This window comes from Corylus avellana, chromosome 2 (genome assembly GCF_965113065.1).
Source record: "Corylus avellana chromosome 2, dhCorAvel1.hap1.2, whole genome shotgun sequence".
Classification (NCBI taxonomy): Eukaryota; Viridiplantae; Streptophyta; class Magnoliopsida; order Fagales; family Betulaceae; genus Corylus; species Corylus avellana.
In genome coordinates, this window is record NC_142491.1 from 12,533,851 (window position 1) to 12,552,546 (window position 18,696).

The following is an 18,696-nucleotide window of genomic DNA, read 5'->3' on the forward strand; positions in this document are numbered from 1 at the left end:
TGTACATGGGCCTTATTATGAGAAAATGATACTATATTTTCAACGATGATATGCTATGATGATTTACAGAGATGATTTATAAAGATTATTTATAATGATGCATTATGATGATGATTTATAAAGATGATTTACAACGATGATCTATTACTAGATGTAATAGTATGTATATGTTACGGGAGATGCAACCGTACATACAGATATTATTATGGCTAGAATTATATTTATTTGCGAAAACGATTTTCAAAACTGAGAACAAGGAGTAAAACTATTTATGGTTATGGATTTTACTTGCTGGGCCCCCTTTGGGCTCATTCAGTTTTATTTCTTGTTTTCAGGTAGAAAGGATGCTGGAATAGGAGGCCGGAATGGGGTGGGAATAATTATTAATTTTCAAAGTCTTTTCATATAAGTTATTGTAACGATATGATATTCCGCAACTAAAGTTTAATGTTTTCTAATTTCGCTTGTAATAAAATCTCTTGAATAATGTTTTATACATTTTTCGTATCCTATAAAATCAAGTACTCTGATAGACCTTATAGATCTTTGCAAGAACTTTTGTTGTAAAAGAAGAAAAGTGGCAAACTCAGCCTTAACGGGCTGGGGATGTTACAAATCCTAGCTTGTAAATTGTAATTACTCCTCGCCGAGCTGGGCCCTTTTTTATTTATTTATTTATTTATTTTTTTGTGAGGAATAGAAGCTTGTAATGGTAAGAATTTTTTTATGTGAATAGTGATTCCTATGTAAATTAGCCAATTAGGGCTGTCAATTTTGACACGACCCGACAACTCGACACGAAATTAGTGAATTTGGGTTTTCATTAAACGGGTTTGGGACATAAACAGATTGATCTGTTTATTAGGGTCTGACGGGTCGTGTCACGGGTCACCCACGGGTGACCCGCCAGACCCGTTTATTATTATTATTATTTTTAAAAAAAAATTTGTTTTAACCTAAAGGAAAAACCGAAAAAAGTGAAAAACGCATCAGACGATCCAGACCCGTGTTGCAAACTTGCAGTCTCCTCCACTCCACTCTCCAGATTGGCAGATCCAGACGGACCAGACCTCTCGGCCTCTCATCGGCCACCGCTCACGCCACGCCTAGTCCTAGTCCTCAGTCCTCACGCTCATCGCTCACGGACCAGACCTCTCGGCCTCTCACCACTCCATTTTTCCTTTGTTTCTCACTTTCTCCACTGCCGCTCTCTCTCTTGCCGCCGACATAACAGATCAAGCATCAAAGGAAGCCATGGCAACGGTGGCTGAGAAGGCACCCATTACTGCAGAAAGGAAGGTTCGAGCTGATTTGGAGCCTAAGCTCCCCAAGCCCTGTAATCTACTCTTCTTTTCCCTTTTCTTCTTAATCCATCTCTTTTCATATTGATTTTTAAGTGTATTTCTTCTTCTTCATACTTAAAACTATTATTATTATTATTTTTTTTTTTTAAAAAAAAAAAAATCACTCTTTTAAGTAAATGGGTTGTGTTGATCCGGTACGACCCATTATTTTAAACTGGTCCCACGGGTCGTGTCGGGTGACCCGTGAGAATTCCCGTGCCGTGTCGTGTCGTGTCGGGGGGTCCGACCCATTTATTAACTCATTATACATCTGATTATCTATTATTTTTTATATCATTTAAAATTTTATTTTTTTACTCATTTTATTTTTTATTTATTTCTTTTCTAATGATTGTATTCTTTCAACGGTATTTTTTCTAAACGATCTTTTTTAAAAAATAGTTATATATTTTTCTAACCTATTAAACTCTCAATATATACTGTGCAATGATGTGTATCTACATATTAATCAATGACAAAAATCATTACTTCAAAGAGGTGAGAAAGACGGGAGACACAAAAATCGTCAGAGACAAATAAGAAACAAAAAGAAGAAAATATTAAAGAAAGAGATAAAGTGAAAGAAATAGTAAAAACTAAATTATATAGATATGTAAACTATGCATAGTACATGTAGCATGACACTATACACAAATGCATCTAAAATTTTAAAATGCATTTAATCTATGTAGGGGTAAGTTTATTTATTTATTTAATCATTTTGTGTAAAAATGCAATATGACTAATCTAGAAATTATTGTTTTTTCCTAGAACAAAAAGGGATACAGAATACAAAAGTAGGCTGAGCTCCTAAACTCTACTTTAATACCAGTATTTGGCTCCTCTCCATTTGAACCGTAGAGAGTCGCAGTCCCTTTCAGGGGTTGAGATTTTTTTCTGGTGGGAGACATATTGGCTATTGGCAAAGGAAAGCCCTGCACTGTAGCTGGAACGGCACTGTTCCAGCTACAGTGCGGGACTGACATTTGACCAGCTTTTTCATCTTTTTTTTTTTTTTTTTAAAAGCAAAATATTAAAAAAAAAAAAAAAAAAAAAACAAAGGGGAAAGATGGGGTGGTTCCAGCCACCCCTTGGCCAAAATGGGGTGGCCGGACCACCCCATTTTTGGCCAAGGGGGTGGCTCTGGCCAATCTGGGGGTGGTCGAACCACCCACGTGGGCAAGGGGGTGGTCCGGCCACCCCCTTGGCCCAAAAAAAAAAAAAAAAAAAAGGATCGGTGCATTTGGGGGTGGCCAGACCACCCCCAAGGGGCCGGGGGTGGTTTCGGCCACCCCATACGGCCGGTATGGGGTGGCCGAAACCACCCCCAGCCCCGGACCACCCCCAAATGCACCGATCCTTTTTTTTTTTTTTTTTTTTTTTTTTGGACCAAGGGGGTGGCCGAACCACCCCCTTGGCCACGGGGGTGGTTCGACCACCCCCAGATCGGCCAGGGGGTGGCTCCAGCCACCCCCTTGGCCAAAAATGGGGTGGTCCAGCCACCCCATTTTGGCCAAGGGGTAGCTGGAACCACCCCATCTTTCCCCTCTGTTTTCTTCTTCTTCTTTTTTTTTTTTTTTTTTTTTTAAGCATTTTGCTTAAAAAAAAAAAAAAAAATAAATAAAAAAGCTGGCCAAATGTCAGTTCCGCACTGTAACTGAAACAGTACCGTTCCAGCTACGGGACTTTTCTTTACCAAACATAGCTATTCACATGGGTTCACGTGAATAAAGCTGTTGGAAAGAGACAATTCACAGGGGTCATTATTTCCTTTGATGCTAATGAATGCTTTTGTCAGCCCACTTGTGCTTGTCTTTTCTTGCCTTTTTTTCAAAATTAGCTTTTTCTACTTTTGAATCTTTGATGCCTTTCACACCAGCCGCAGTAAATTTAGGACAATTTTTTTTTTTTTTTTTATCGAATTAGCTGAGAGCGTTGCACATTTTGTACAAAAGTGACTTTTTTTTTTTTGCCACGAATAAAAAATTAATACATCAGTTAATTTTTTAGACTTATACTTAAAATAAAAATTTAACTACATCAGATTATACTTTAGATAAAATAAAAAATTAATTTAAAAAAAAAAAAAAAAAAAACAAAATTGAAGGGATTACTGGCTGGCCACCCTCCCCCACTTTGGGTGTGGCCGGCCTAGGTGTAGCCAGCTAACCACCCCTTTAATTCTGTTTTTTTTTTTTAAAAAAATAATTTATAAACAATTAATTTTTTATTCTATATGTGATATAATTTGGTGTAGTTAAACTTTTTTTAAAAATTTAAGTTTGGTAAGTTTGACTTAAGTATCAACTTCTTATTGGTTATACAAAATGTTATACAAAACTAACATTTTGTTCATACTCCCTATATAAACTGTTCTCTAATTTTAAAGTTATATTTGCCTTGAGGATGTGTTTAGCAATAGACCTAGAGCATTCCTATCGGCCGTCAGACTATTTTTTTTTTTTTTTCTTTCATTACTTTTTCTATATATGGAAAAATTTAAAAAAAAATCACAAAAAATTTGGTGCATCAGTTTTTCTATTGCTTTCTAAATATTGTGAATGCTAAAGTCACGTTTAATGTGTAGGGAATTAAAAGAACATTTTTATATATTATTTTAATATAAATATTTATATTTCTTCTATTCTCTTTCATCTTTTTTATTTTTATTATAAATTTTATTGGAATTTTGTAAAAATTTGGAAATAGGTATGTAACTTGTATTTTGTAAATAAATAATATTTTAATAGTATAAGGAAAAGTAAGAAAAGTTATTGTAAAGTATATTTGTATAGAGAAACAAAAAGTAATTTTATTCTCTAAACTTAAAAAAAATCAAAGGAGAGTTGCCGTTAGTGCTCTAAATCACTAAAAATCACAAAAAAATAGTCTTCAACACCTTCATCTAAATATTGATTTTGATTTAGTGAATGAACGGTAAGTACTATTCACTCACTCAATGAATAAAAAATAATATAACTTTTCTCTCTCGTTTTCTATTCTTTGAAGAAAAAAAAAAGTTAAAAAAATAAAGAAATATTTTGAAAAAATAACATTTAAATAAAATAATGAAAGCTAATAGTTGAAACAATGAGCTTTAAAAAGTAGGTAGTTAAAATAAAAAGAAGTGTACTTTTGCTATTTTGGTGAGTACAATTTGATGAGCATGCTAATATTGATCTTGCATAAAAGTCTCATTTTTTTTTTAAAAAAAAAAAAAATTAAGAATTCTTATTTTTTATATTGTATCAATTACTTTTTATTATATTTTATTATAATTTAAGTAAAAAACTCATTACAAAATATTTTTTTTTTCACTTTTTATATAAAATATATTTATAACTTCTATTTACTTTATATCACATTAATCACTTTTAAACTAAAACCAGAGGCGGAGCCAAAGTTATACTTTATGGGGGTCAAATTTTTTTTTAATGAATGAAAAAAAAATTAAAGTTGAACTAAAATATTAAAAAAATAACTAACGAAAGAAATAAAATAATTCAATAAAATTTATTTATTGTTTAAAATATGTAAAGGTAACGTTACTTTATTCAATTATCTTCGACAAGTCCTCATAATTGGTTGACAATGTCTTTTTTTGTAAATATACGCTTCAAATTTATGACCGGATGGTAATCAAAATTTGTTTTTCTTAAGCAAAGATCTACTAGCATATTTGTTAAATCTATTGCGGTATGAGCTCATTTAGAAATTGATTGGATCTTAATAGAATTATTGTTTTTCTTTATAATCTCAAGTAATTACAATTATATATATATAAGCAATCTAAATATAAAATCTTAATTCCTACAAGCACTATTGTCATAGTTGGAAGGATTCACTTTAAGCCAAGAAATAGATGTGTCAGACTAATACTAGAGAATTGCCCATTTATTAACCAAACAAATTAAGACCAAATGTTATTGGGTTTCGATGAAAAACCTTGTTGGAGATATTTACATAGCTGGCTTTGCTGATGACAGAAAAGGCCAACAAGAAAACATCTCTTATAATCCTCCTGCTTTGTATTCACCAACATAGGGAATTACATAATTTTGTTTTCTATGAAAACTAAACATGTAAAGGGTGTGTGGGGCTGAAAACAAAAACACCAAAAAAAAAAAAATCTAATTCAACTTCCTAATGCTTAATTTTTACCAATTAATTTATCAATCTATAATATAAATTTCCAAGTCGGTTCAAATAAATTGGAAAGGAGCCGGGTCCTTAAAGTGAAAGGACAAAATTGTCATTTCATATATTTATGGACAATTTTGTCCTCCCACTTTAAAGGACCCGCTCCTCTCCAGTTCATTAGATCCTTAAAATGGTGAATCTTGTGATGCCTAGGCTCTACAGTGGTTATTGTTTGTCTTCTCTCGATATTTATTTTCTGCAACGATCTATGGGGTGCAGTTTTTCTATTATTTTGGTTTTCGATTTCTTGTAGTTGTTTTCTAAGGTTTTGTTTATACGAAACTCTCATAGTAGCGGTCTTAAATCTTTGATATGTCTTTCTTTTTCTCTTTGGTTTTTTTTGGAAGCAAATAACTTACCGATGACGGAAGAATTTTTCACTAATGGTAAAGGAAGTGAAAGTGATTGCGATTGTGAATGCACTTGTAGTGGAGATGGAAAAATGAGGAAATTACTGTCTAGTTCAGAAAGTTCTAATGGATTAGACAGTGGGCAGAGACGTGATTTGCTAGAATATGCTGAGGATCTAAAAATTGATTGGGATTGTGACATTTGAAGAGTTACATATGAACTTGTTTCTCATGTAGTTAGATATGATTGGGTCTAATTCCATCATCTTCCTTTGACTTGTTTGACCCGTGATGTGGGCTCTAGCAAAAATGGTTGTTAAACAAAACATAGATCGAGTTTGGTCGGAAGAAATTCTTCATTGTAACTATAATATTGTTTTGTTAAAGCAACATACTCTATTTTTATGAAATGAATAAAGAATAAACATTTTTATTGTGCAACAACAATAACGGATTGGAGGGTCAGGCAAATGCACCTGAACCCGACACGTTAACCCGTTTTGACTACACTTGCCATTTATCACCGTCTTTTTAACGACAAAGTTGGAGGTAGAATCTTTATTTTCCAACAGATTTACATGACAGATAATGTAGTGTCCCAGAATTTTCAAAGCTATTTAAATAGATTATTTTGATAATGATGTTATTTTAATATCCATTGTAGCTAAGGATTTTAATTCTTGGGAAATTTATGAGAGTGGTAATTAGAGAATGGTAATTGGTGAAATAGTATAGGGTTGGTGAAATAGTAAAATGAGGGTATAATTGTAAATTGAAGATAGAATGAGGGTATAATCGTAAATTGAAGGTAGAATAGTATAGGGTTGGTGAAATAGTATAGGGTTGGTGAAATAGTATAGGGTTGGTGAAATAGTAAAATGAGGATATAATTGTAAATTGAAGAAAAAATGAGGGTATAATCGTAAATTGAAGGTGGAATAGTGTAGGGTTGGTGGAATAGTATAGGGTTGGTGAAATAGTAAAGGGTTGGTGGAATAGTGTAGGGTTGGTGGAATAGTATTTGATTTTCTCCTATAAATAGAGCTCTTCTCCTTCAGAATTTTCACCACTCATCTCCTCTCCCATCTCTTGCATATATTCTTCCTTCTTCCGCTTTTTACTCGGTCTTTCTTCTTTCTAAGAGTGTTTACTCAGAACAGAGAGAGAAAGGGCGAGACCAAGCGCTACAAGAAAGAAAGAACACAAGAGATAGCGGACTTCAGAAATTAGTTTCAAAAGATATACTAGTGGTGTTAGTCATATTGGAGCAACTAGATTCCTTCATACCACTTCTAGCTTCAGTCTAAAGGTAAGTAAATTCACTACCCCTTCTAAAGTTACTTCATGTCATGCTATTTATTCATTCTTTAGTAAATTGTAAATGATTATTTTATTTACGTATTATGAAGTTATGTTGCATGCATGAAGGATTTCTAAAAGAATTATTTAGAAAGTTTATATTTCTTTAAAGGCTTTTTAAGCACAACAAGTTTATATTTGGAAAAGTTTCCATTTTAAGAAAAGAAAGTTGAGAAATGATGATGATTATAAGAAAGAAAAATGATGATAAACCCTCCTACATGTTGCCCTAAGATGCATCAAAAGAAGTACAAAGAAAAGTACAAGAGATGAGATAAATGTTTATGAAATGAGGGCACATGTATGGAGGAGAGTATTTTTGGCCCCAAGATAAGATAAGATGAGAGTTCGGTACCGATACTCGGATGGAGGCGAAACCACTGAAGGAGGCTATGCCAGAAGGTGGTATTCCATCAACTAGACCGTTGAGTGCACCAAGAAAGAATTAATTGACGGTCGGGCATGGCTGTGGCCACAGTTCAGTGCCATGGTCACAAGGACCCGCAACCCTCGTGCACAGGGGTAATAGTGTACATGGGCCTTATTATGAGAAAATGATACTATATTTTCAACGATGATATGCTATGATGATTTACAGAGATTATTTATAATGATGCATTATGATGATGATTTATAAAGATGATTTACAACGATGATCTATTACTAGATGTAATAGTATGTATATGTTACGGGAGATGCAACCGTACATACAGATATTATTATGGCTAGAATTATATTTATTTGCGAAAATGATTTTCAAAACTGAGAACAAGGAGTAAAACTATTTATGGTTGTGGATTTTACTTGCTGGGCCCCCTTTGGGCTCATTCAGTTTTATTTCTTGTTTTCAGGTAGAAAGGATGCTGGAATAGGAGGCCGGAATGGGGTGGGAATAATTATTAATTTTCAAAGTCTTTTCATATAAGTTATTGTAATGATATGATATTCCGCAACTAAAGTTTAATGTTTTCTAATTTCGCTTGTAATAAAATCTCTTGAATAATGTTTTATACATTTTTCGTATCCTCTAAAATCAAGTACTCTGATAGACCTTATAGATCTTTGCAAAAACTTTTGTTGTAAAAGAAGAAAAGTGGCAAACTCAGCCTTAACGGGTTGGGGATGTTACAATTTTGGTATCAGAGCAAAGGTTATAAGGTTCTGGCAGACTTTTCAAAAAAAAAAAATAAAATAAAAAATTGGGGGGTTAATGAGAAGCCACATTCCGGCCAAGTAGAGTGTGCATTGTTGTGTGGTCTCTAATAAATGATGCATGAGCATTTTTCTAATGGTTAATTTTTTGTTAAAAAAAAAAAAAAAAAATCATCCTAGTGTGATTAATTTGGAGGATTTTATTATTGTGATCATGTTAATGACGGAGATGAATTTTTATTTTATAGATAGGTTGTGATCTATAGTATCTGCCTATTTGGATTTGCGGCAGTTTTCTAGAGTATCGATTGATAAGGGTATATTTTAAGGTGTCTCGAGGATTTAGAAAAGATTATTGATCATGATTTAAAAATCGTATGATGATTTTATAGATTTAGGTTGCGAGATGATTTGTGAAATTAACTTGGCGACAAAATGGTTTTATGGATTTAGGTTGTGAGACAAATTGTGTAAGTGATTTGGTAATGAATGGTCTTATGGATGTCGGTTGTGAAATGATTCTTGAACTGAATTAATGATATAAGAGTTTATATGAGTTTTTGGTAATGGCTAAGGTTTGGTCGATGACAATAATGATACTATGATTGATGTTATAATATATGGATTGATGAATAAGGATTACGTAGTGGCATGAAGTGAATGCCTAAGTATTGCAGGGATAAACGCAAATGAGGTATACCCTAGAATCTATAAGATATTTTGATATATAAAGTTGTGGTTTAAGGATTTTGATATTTTCAAATGATTGTGATGACTTTAAGGTACAATTCATGAAATCTTTGAGGTGATTCTTAGAATTTGAGGTGCTAGGTTTTCTGTAATTGAGGTAAATTATATTGAAGTGATGCTTAAAGTTTTGAGGATGAATTGATGCTCCTAGGTTGTGGATAATATTTAAATTTTGAGGCATTAGTGGATATGAAATTATGAGAAATTTTAGTTACATGCCAAAGCTTTTGATATAATTTTCTTTTACTAAGTAAAGATAATGGATTATTATTCTTGAGGTAAATTGAAGCATAAAGGTAAGAGTTGAAAGACAATATGATACAGTGATATAATATAGTGACATGATCTAAATTTCTCTTATAAGATATATGTTCAATGATATTAAGGTATTTTAGAGGTTGAAAACATGTGATGGTGCATACTTAGATGTTTTATTGAGTGATTAACTTTTTTAAACAGATTGTTTGTTTAAAGGAAGTTATTACAATGACAGAATGATTTCATAATGAATATTGAATGAGCACTGAATGATTACGAAAAGAAATGTTTGGAGAACAAGCTCCTTATAATATTACATACCAGTGTCCATAAAAAAAAAAAAAAAAAAAAAAAAAAAAAAAAAAAAGGAGAAGGGAATTTGTTGCATAAAGAGATACGTGGTAATGATGAGCAGATGATTCCTCAAAGCTGCTCCAGGAAGATTATTTCTGCACAGAGAAAACCTAGTATGAGCATAATCGTATATTTATATAATTGAATTATCAAAGAGAATATTTATTTCTAATGAGGTACCTGACTAGAGCGTGTGCGGAGAGACTTGCAACACCCCTGAACATCGACCCGGAGTTTTTCGTGCTGTCGCTGGAGACGTTCGGTATTCTTCTCCATTTCTAGCATCTTTGGTCCCAAGTATTCTGCGTAAGATAACATCATCTTTTTCAGCTGAGTATTCTCCTGCTTCAAATCCACGTGTTTTCGTTTGTAGTATTTGAGCAGTCGCTGTAAGACCCCGATTTGGTTTCTTGAGACTTTCAGCTCAACATTTCTGGCACTCAAACGTTGTGCCATGTCAGAAACTGAAGCAGCACCTTGGATACTGAATGCCAATGAGTTATTAATAGCATCAGTATCCGACCTATCAGCTAAGAACGTTTGATCCCGTGGAATTACGAAACCTTTGGCCACTGCTACAGCAGTAGAATCATGGAGCATGACAGAATCGTGAATAGTGATAGGACGATTGTCAAAGACAAAAGTTGGCTGCCATACGTTAGGATATGCAGCAGGTTCATTAGGGTGTGTAACAGGTACGACGGGATGAATAGCAGACACTTCAGGGGGAACAACAGGCACCTCCGGTTGCACGTCAGGCATAACAATGGGTTGTGCTGCAGGAGCAACATTCAAATCGAGGTTGTTAACAGATGATGATGATACTCCCATATTTAGGAGAGTAAGGAAAAATAGTTGAGAATACGAAGAAATTGGGAGAGATGAAGTACTGAGAAGAGACTAAGCGTTAGGAACTGAAGAAATTTTGTGAAGTTTCTGGAAGCAGCAGACGAGTGGCTTTAAAGGAATTTTTCACTTCAGGTGAAATAAACAGTAAACAACAAAGCGTTAGGCGACCTCGGGCCGCGATGGAAATTTTGTCAAAAGATCCCGTGGAAGTAGGATCTTGTCTCCTGTCATAAATTCGACTGAGCTCATTTTTCAAACCCACTGTTCAATCAACGACTTCAAATACCATGCGTGGGCAACTGAATGAATTGTCATGCCAACGCGCACCACGCGCTCGTTCATTACCAGAAATCTTTCCTATAAATTCCCACCTCTTTCTCCATTGCAACACATGCCTTCTGATCATACCCCTTCGCCTGAAATCTTCTGTTAATAGCCTTCCATACAATGAAAGCTCGACTTTTCCTCCTAGTTGAGCGTGTCCTCAAGAGAAAAATGCAGCCTCACGATTTGATTCACAAACCCAACTCCTTATACTCTCAGTAGTAAACCACTGAAGCAAGATTATCGTTGATCATGTCCTGATGAAGCAAGATTATCCTTGATCATGCTTCTCAGGCTAAATATCTCTCTTTCCTTCTCAGTCTTCGTAAATGACAGAAGAGAGAGAGCATCCGATGTGGGTATTTTGAAAGTCTCACATACATGCCATGTCCTGAAATGCTTTTCAAATCTTCATTTCTAGAAAGCAACAGGACTATCTTTCTCTCTTTTCTCTTCTTGACCTTGCAAGACCCAAGGGAGAGAAATTATAACATGAGTGTTTTGGGACATCCAGCTTGGAAACTTACCCATATCCTACTTTGCTTGCTTATCAATTTCATCTCTAGAACGCAGCAAAGCACAGCATGTATTAGTCAAGAATGGATGAGAATCTTACATTTGATGTAATCGTGTATTTCGTTTGAGTTGAAATCATAACTACAAGTTTCTATTATTGAGTTATGATTTATCAAGTAAAGATGTAGTACTGAAAGATTTTCGCTGATATTGTAGCATAAACACAAAAGTTGGGATGAGAAAATAGAAACGGTTGTGTATTTAGAATGAATCGAAATATGATGTCATTTCTGAGGTATATTCATGTAATAATGCTTTTGAAAAATATAAACTGTAGAATGTTGGTGCTATTTACTTTTACAGGCTTATGATGGTGAGAAGTTAATAATTATTAGAGCATCATATTAAAATTTCGTATGCATGATTTGGAATACTGAGATACTAAAAAGAATATAGGCGGGGATGATTTTTACACCTTTTTGATAAGATTGATTAAATTAGATCGAGAGAATTATTGCAGGCTTGAAATAAGGACTATGATGTTTGGAGATATGAACTATTGATCACATGATTTATTAATTTGATGTTTAAAACCTTGATTGTAGACTGTTAATGAATAACTCGATCGTTGTTATTGAGGTTGGAAAGAAACAATGGAAAAGATTTTGAGGTAAGATTTTAGTGTGAATTGATGAATGATTGCAGAAATTGAGACTTTAGACTGTGAATAAGATTTACTCATAGAAGAAGGAGATGGAATTTCAATATGATAAAAGAGAGTAAGCTTTGATGAAGGATTGAAAGGAATATTATCTGAATCCCTCAACTTGAAGATTGGACGATAATATTATAGGTTTTAATTTCGAGGACGAAATTCTAATAAGGAGGGAAGATTGTAGTGTCCCAGAATTTTCAAAGCTATTTAAATAGATTATTTTGATAATGATGTTATTTTAATATCCATTGTAGCTAAGGATTTTAATTCTTGGGAAATTTATGAGAGTGGTAATTAGAGAATGGTAATTGGTGAAATAGTATAGGGTTGGTGAAATAGTAAAATGAGGGTATAATTGTAAATTGAAGATAGAATGAGGGTATAATCGTAAATTGAAGGTAGAATAGTATAGGGTTGGTGAAATAGTATAGGGTTGGTGAAATAGTAAAATGAGGGTATAATTGTAAATTGAAGAAAGAATGAGGGTATAATCGTAAATTGAAGGTGGAATAGTGTAGGGTTGGTGGAATAGTATAGGGTTGGTGAAATAGTAAAGGGTTGGTGGAATAGTGTAGGGTTGGTGGAATAGTATTTGATTTTCTCCTATAAATAGAGCTCTTCTCCTTCAGAATTTTCACCACTCATCTCCTCTCCCATCTCTTGCATATATTCTTCCTTCTTCCGCTTTTTACTCGGTCTTTCTTCTTTCTAAGAGTGTTTACTCAGAACAGAGAGAGAAAGGGCGAGACCAAGCGCTACAAGAAAGAAAGAACACAAGAGATAGCGGACTTCAGAAATTAGTTTCAAAAGATATACTAGTGGTGTTAGTCATATTGGAGCAACTAGATTCCTTCATACCACTTCTAGCTTCAGTCTAAAGGTAAGTAAATTCACTACCCCTTCTAAAGTTACTTCATGTCATGCTATTTATTCATTCTTTAGTAAATTGTAAATGATTATTTTATTTACGTATTATGAAGTTATGTTGCATGCATGAAGGATTTCTAAAAGAATTATTTAGAAAGTTTATATTTCTTTAAAGGCTTTTTAAGCACAACAAGTTTATATTTGGAAAAGTTTCCATTTTAAGAAAAGAAAGTTGAGAAATGATGATGATTATAAGAAAGAAAAATGATGATAAACCCTCCTACATGTTGCCCTAAGATGCATCAAAAGAAGTACAAAGAAAAGTACAAGAGATGAGATAAATGTTTATGAAATGAGGGCACATGTATGGAGGAGAGTATTTTTGGCCCCAAGATAAGATAAGATGAGAGTTCGGTACCGATACTCGGATGGAGGCGAAACCACTGAAGGAGGCTATGCCAGAAGGTGGTATTCCATCAACTAGACCGTTGAGTGCACCAAGAAAGAATTAATTGACGGTCGGGCATGGCTGTGGCCACAGTTCAGTGCCATGGTCACAAGGACCCGCAACCCTCGTGCACAGGGGTAATAGTGTACATGGGCCTTATTATGAGAAAATGATACTATATTTTCAACGATGATATGCTATGATGATTTACAGAGATTATTTATAATGATGCATTATGATGATGATTTATAAAGATGATTTACAACGATGATCTATTACTAGATGTAATAGTATGTATATGTTACGGGAGATGCAACCGTACATACAGATATTATTATGGCTAGAATTATATTTATTTGCGAAAATGATTTTCAAAACTGAGAACAAGGAGTAAAACTATTTATGGTTGTGGATTTTACTTGCTGGGCCCCCTTTGGGCTCATTCAGTTTTATTTCTTGTTTTCAGGTAGAAAGGATGCTGGAATAGGAGGCCGGAATGGGGTGGGAATAATTATTAATTTTCAAAGTCTTTTCATATAAGTTATTGTAATGATATGATATTCCGCAACTAAAGTTTAATGTTTTCTAATTTCGCTTGTAATAAAATCTCTTGAATAATGTTTTATACATTTTTCGTATCCTCTAAAATCAAGTACTCTGATAGACCTTATAGATCTTTGCAAAAACTTTTGTTGTAAAAGAAGAAAAGTGGCAAACTCAGCCTTAACGGGTTGGGGATGTTACAGATAAATAAAAGACAACACATAAAATAGATATAACAATAAATTAATGCATCTACAAGAGAATAGATTAGATTAAGTACATGAACATGTATATGAATAAATAGTATGATCTTACAAACTAGTACTTATTTGAGTTATTGCCTTTATTACTTTGTTTTAAAAAAATAATAATATTGTCTTTTGATAATTGATGAAAGACTACAGAATTTCAGCCTTCCATTCTGCTTGTAAAAGTTGGATAAAGCTCCGTTCCTAAACACTACATCACTACCAAATGGTTGTTTTCTGTGGGGTTGAGGTTGTGTTTTGGCGGGAGACATAATATTCACGTGAATTAAAGCTGTTGATGAGTACACTATTGCTCTTCTTTTGGATGCTCGGGCTTTTCTTCTGCTTATTCACGTGAATTAAAGCTGTTGATGAGTACACTATTGCTCTTCTTTTGGACGCTCTGGCTTTTCTTCTGCTTATTCACGTGAAATATGTCTAGCTACCGAATGGCCGGAGACATATTCGGCACAATTTTTTTTTTTTTTTTTTTAACTTAATTTATAAAAATGATATATGTTTTTTTTTTTTTTAATAACATATGAGATGCACATGAGTTTTTAATAAAATTTATTCTAACTTTGTCTATACTATTAAAAAAACATGATTTTCACATAATCAAAGGATACATGTCACTTTTATAGACGGTTAAAAGAAATTTGTTCAATTTAGTTTAAAGAAAAACTCTGTCCATTTTATATGGTGTTGATGATTTATGAGTAAAAACAAATAAAATATTTATTTATTTATTTTGTAAGAGTGAGTAACTCTCTACTTATTTCTTTGCTAGTGAGATGATATTAGCTCTTTATGTAATACGTGGCAAACAACTCTTTACCATTTTCTAAATGCAGCCTGCATTAATAAATATTATTGAACTTTATTTTTATTTTTTTTTGTTTTTCCCATTTCAAATAATAGGAAATGGCTTTAAACAAGGATAGCAAATTGACATTGTAGTGCCCTACATTTAGTTGATGTTGCACGTTGTTATTATCTCTTATATAAATTTGTTCATTTTCTTTAGAGCCTAAAATTTAGTCAAAATTTTGTTGAGTCGAATGTAAATTCCCTATGTTGAACAGGTTATTAATGAGTCAAATTTTTTTAAGATCTAAGGATGAAAAATTACCATGTCGAACAGACGGCTAGTTAACGACGGGGTGTTTGTTAAACAACACTCTCACCATTGCATTGTTTATGTGTAAAAAAAAATAAAATAAAAAATAATGTGATGGAAAAATGAAATAGTGGTATTGAAAAGTGAAAAATATTGTTTTGTAGTAATTTTTTTATTTAAATAGTAATAAAAAATAAATGATGTGATATAAAAAAGTGAATAATTTGATATAAAAGTAAGAATATTTTTTTTAAAAAAATGAAGTGAATAGTTACACGCATAATTAATTAATTGACTACAACACACCAACTAAGGTGATAAAGATAAGCTGGTAACTGCTGGTTAAGTGTGGCCAACAAAAAGATAGAGATAGAGGAAGAAAGAGCGAATACGTTCCATTTCAAACGAAATAAAGATAAGTTGGTGACTGGTGAGGCCAACAGAAAGGCAGAGACACTGAGACAGAGGAAGAAAGAGCGAATACGTAGCATTAATCGTAAGAAAATTTTAAATGAAATTTTATAAAAATAAAATAACATGAGAAAAGGAAAACACAAAATAACGAAAAATAATAATATTAGACTGAAAGTTATAATTTACATGTATGATTTTGTTTTTCCTCTTTAACTATTGGTTTTGACTTTTGAGTATATATATATATATATATAACGGTATGTTCGTTAATGTGTTTTAGGGATTTTTTTTTTTTTAATTTTTTTTTTTTTTAGTTTGAAATAGAAAATAGTGCTTTGGTGTGGTAAAAAGGTAAAAACAATTTTGAAAACCTTGTATTTTTTTTTTTTTTTTCGTTTTGATAATTTTAAGACATAATTTTTCTTCAAATTAAGTTAAAAGAATTTGTTAGATTATATTAAATAAATAAATAAATTGTTTTATTGTTGGGTAGTTCAAATAATAAGGAAACATATTTTCTATGTAATATATTATATATGTGTATTTGATCCAAAGATTTATATAATTTATGTCAATTCAAAATTTTGGAAGAAAACCCAAAACTTTGAAGTGTATGTAAAAAAGTTTGCCCCACATTAACTAGGTACAAAGAAATTAATTAGTTTTGAGTTATCTTATGTACTTTAACAATAAATTTGGTGATGAAAAAGAAAACTAGTCACCCCCGTCTCATAACACGCGCACCAGCTCAGGCAATGTGCTTTGGTAGATTAAAACATGTACATTATGGTTACATAAAATATATGTATAATCTTGGCTTAATTTCTAATGTTGATGAAAAAATTCAAAACTGTAGGATTTGTGCTCAATCTAAAATAACTATATATATATATATATATATATATATATTTCCAAGTATTGAGTGAGAATCTGAAATTGTTGACCTTATATATTATAGATGGTGATTTTTTATTTTTTTGAACTATTTTCTCCCTTTTAAATACACTAACCATCTTTCTGTCCACCCAAAAACCGGTTCCATCTACTCACTGACAACACTGGCCCATTACGCATAAGTATGCGTACAGCGTACAGCGTACAGCGTACAGTGCATGCCAGCTGTTTACAAGATATTTTATATAGTATTGATGAGTTATCAGTAAAAAAATAAAAAATAAATATATATTTTTTATATCAGAAATAGAAATAGGTGCATTGAATTATAAGCGTAAAAAACGGGTGCATTTAATGTCCGATAATGAAACATGTCAGAAATAGTTGCCAATCCCACCCACATTCAAGGCTTTTCTTTTTACAGCTGAATAGTTGCCAATTCCAAAATCTGCAACCTTAATACGGAGTCGTTTAGGGATCATATTTAATTGACAGTTCATATGGAATTCCAACTGCTATAGATTTTTTTTTATTATTTTTATTTTTTATAATCTGATCAATTAGGAGAGGAAAAGAAAAAAAAAACTATTTCAACTAACAACTTGTATCCATAAAAGTGTTTGGTTAAAGTATTTAATTTTTGTTAAGAGAGAAAATTGACATAATTCTTAAACATTTGTAAGTTTCAAGAACAATTACATTAAGCCCTAGCAGTCAGAGGGGGAGAAAAAAAAAGATAACCATTTTTTATTTTTTCCCTTTTCTCTTCAACTTTTTCATTTTTCTAAAAAATACATTGGTGAGTCCTAGTGTAGCTTAGGCTCTGCAATGTGACTGTTTGTCTTCTCTTTAGATTTGTTTTCTGCGATGATGTACGGAGTGAAGTTTTTCTATTATTTTTGTATTCGATTCCTTCTAATTGTTTTCTAAGGTTTTGTTTACACGAAATCCTCATAGTAGCGGTCTTAGATCTTTGGTCTGTCCGTTTCTTTTTTTTTTTTTAGTTGTTCTTTTATGGGAGCAAGCAAATAACTTACCGATGACAGAAGAATTATCAAACATGTGGAAAAATGTTTTACTGACGGTAGAGGAAGCGAAAGAGATTGTGATTGGGAATGCCCTTGTAGCGGAAATGGAAAAGTGAGATAATAATTGTCTAGTTGAGAAAGTTTTGATGGATCGAACAATAGGCAGAGACTTGATTTGCTGGAATATGTTGCATATCCTAAAATTAATTGAGACGGTGACATTTGAAGATGTAGATATAATTTATTCCTCATATAGTTAGATATGATTGAGTCTAATTCCATCATCTTCCTTTGGCTTGTTTGAACTGTGATATGAGCTCTAGCAAAAACGGCTCTTAAACAAAACATAGATCAAGTTTGTTCAGAAGAAATTCTTCAGTGTAACTATGATATTATTTTATTAGAGCAACATGCTCCATTTTTAAGAAATGAATAAAGAATTATTACATCAAAACATTCTCATTTTTTCACTTTTTATATAACATTATTCACTTTTTAATATTATTTAAATAAAACAATTATTGCAAACAATTTTTTTTTTTTTTTCTTTTATACCAAACTTTCACTTTTTTCCATATTAATCCATATCAGGCACGGTGTATAGGGAAAAAGGGCATTTGATCATTGGGTTATTAATAACGGTAAGTGTTATATATATTGGGATAGTCAAAATAACAAAAAAGTTATTTTTATTAGTTTTATAACAAAAAAATACTAAAAAAAAAAAAAAAAAATTTCCATCCGACTAAGCTACTTTGGCTTAAAAATTGGCTAGTTACTACATTGACTAACAAATTTGTTGAGCAGTACTGTAGCTCAACAATATTAAATTAATTTAATAAAATAAATCAACTTGATTCTCTATCCTTTTCGAAAATAATTAAAAAAAGATTTTTAATGAAATAGTGAGAGTGAGATAACTAAAATACTGAGTTTGGATGTAGCCGGCAGTCAATTTGTTAAG

The 18,696-nt window shown here is 32.4% G+C and overlaps 1 protein-coding gene across 1 annotated transcript; it reads right to left on the reverse strand.

Annotated features, from left to right (window-relative positions):
• Positions 1–9,799: 9,799 nt before the first annotated feature.
• LOC148587343 (uncharacterized) lies at positions 9,800–11,124 on the reverse strand. The gene is made up of 2 exons (XM_088513426.1): positions 9,947–11,124; positions 9,800–9,861 (listed from the first exon to the last, which is right to left on the reverse strand). Exons 1-2 carry the CDS (start codon positions 10,595–10,597, stop codon positions 9,856–9,858), a joined length of 657 nt encoding a protein of 218 aa, XP_088369552.1. The 5' UTR covers positions 10,598–11,124; the 3' UTR covers positions 9,800–9,855.
• Between the last annotated feature and the right edge of the window lie 7,572 nt (positions 11,125–18,696).

Coding starts and splice junctions, on each gene's coding strand:
- LOC148587343 (XM_088513426.1), bottom strand. CDS start 10,597: ATGGGAGTATCATCATCATCTGTTAACAACCTCGATTTGAATGTTGCT.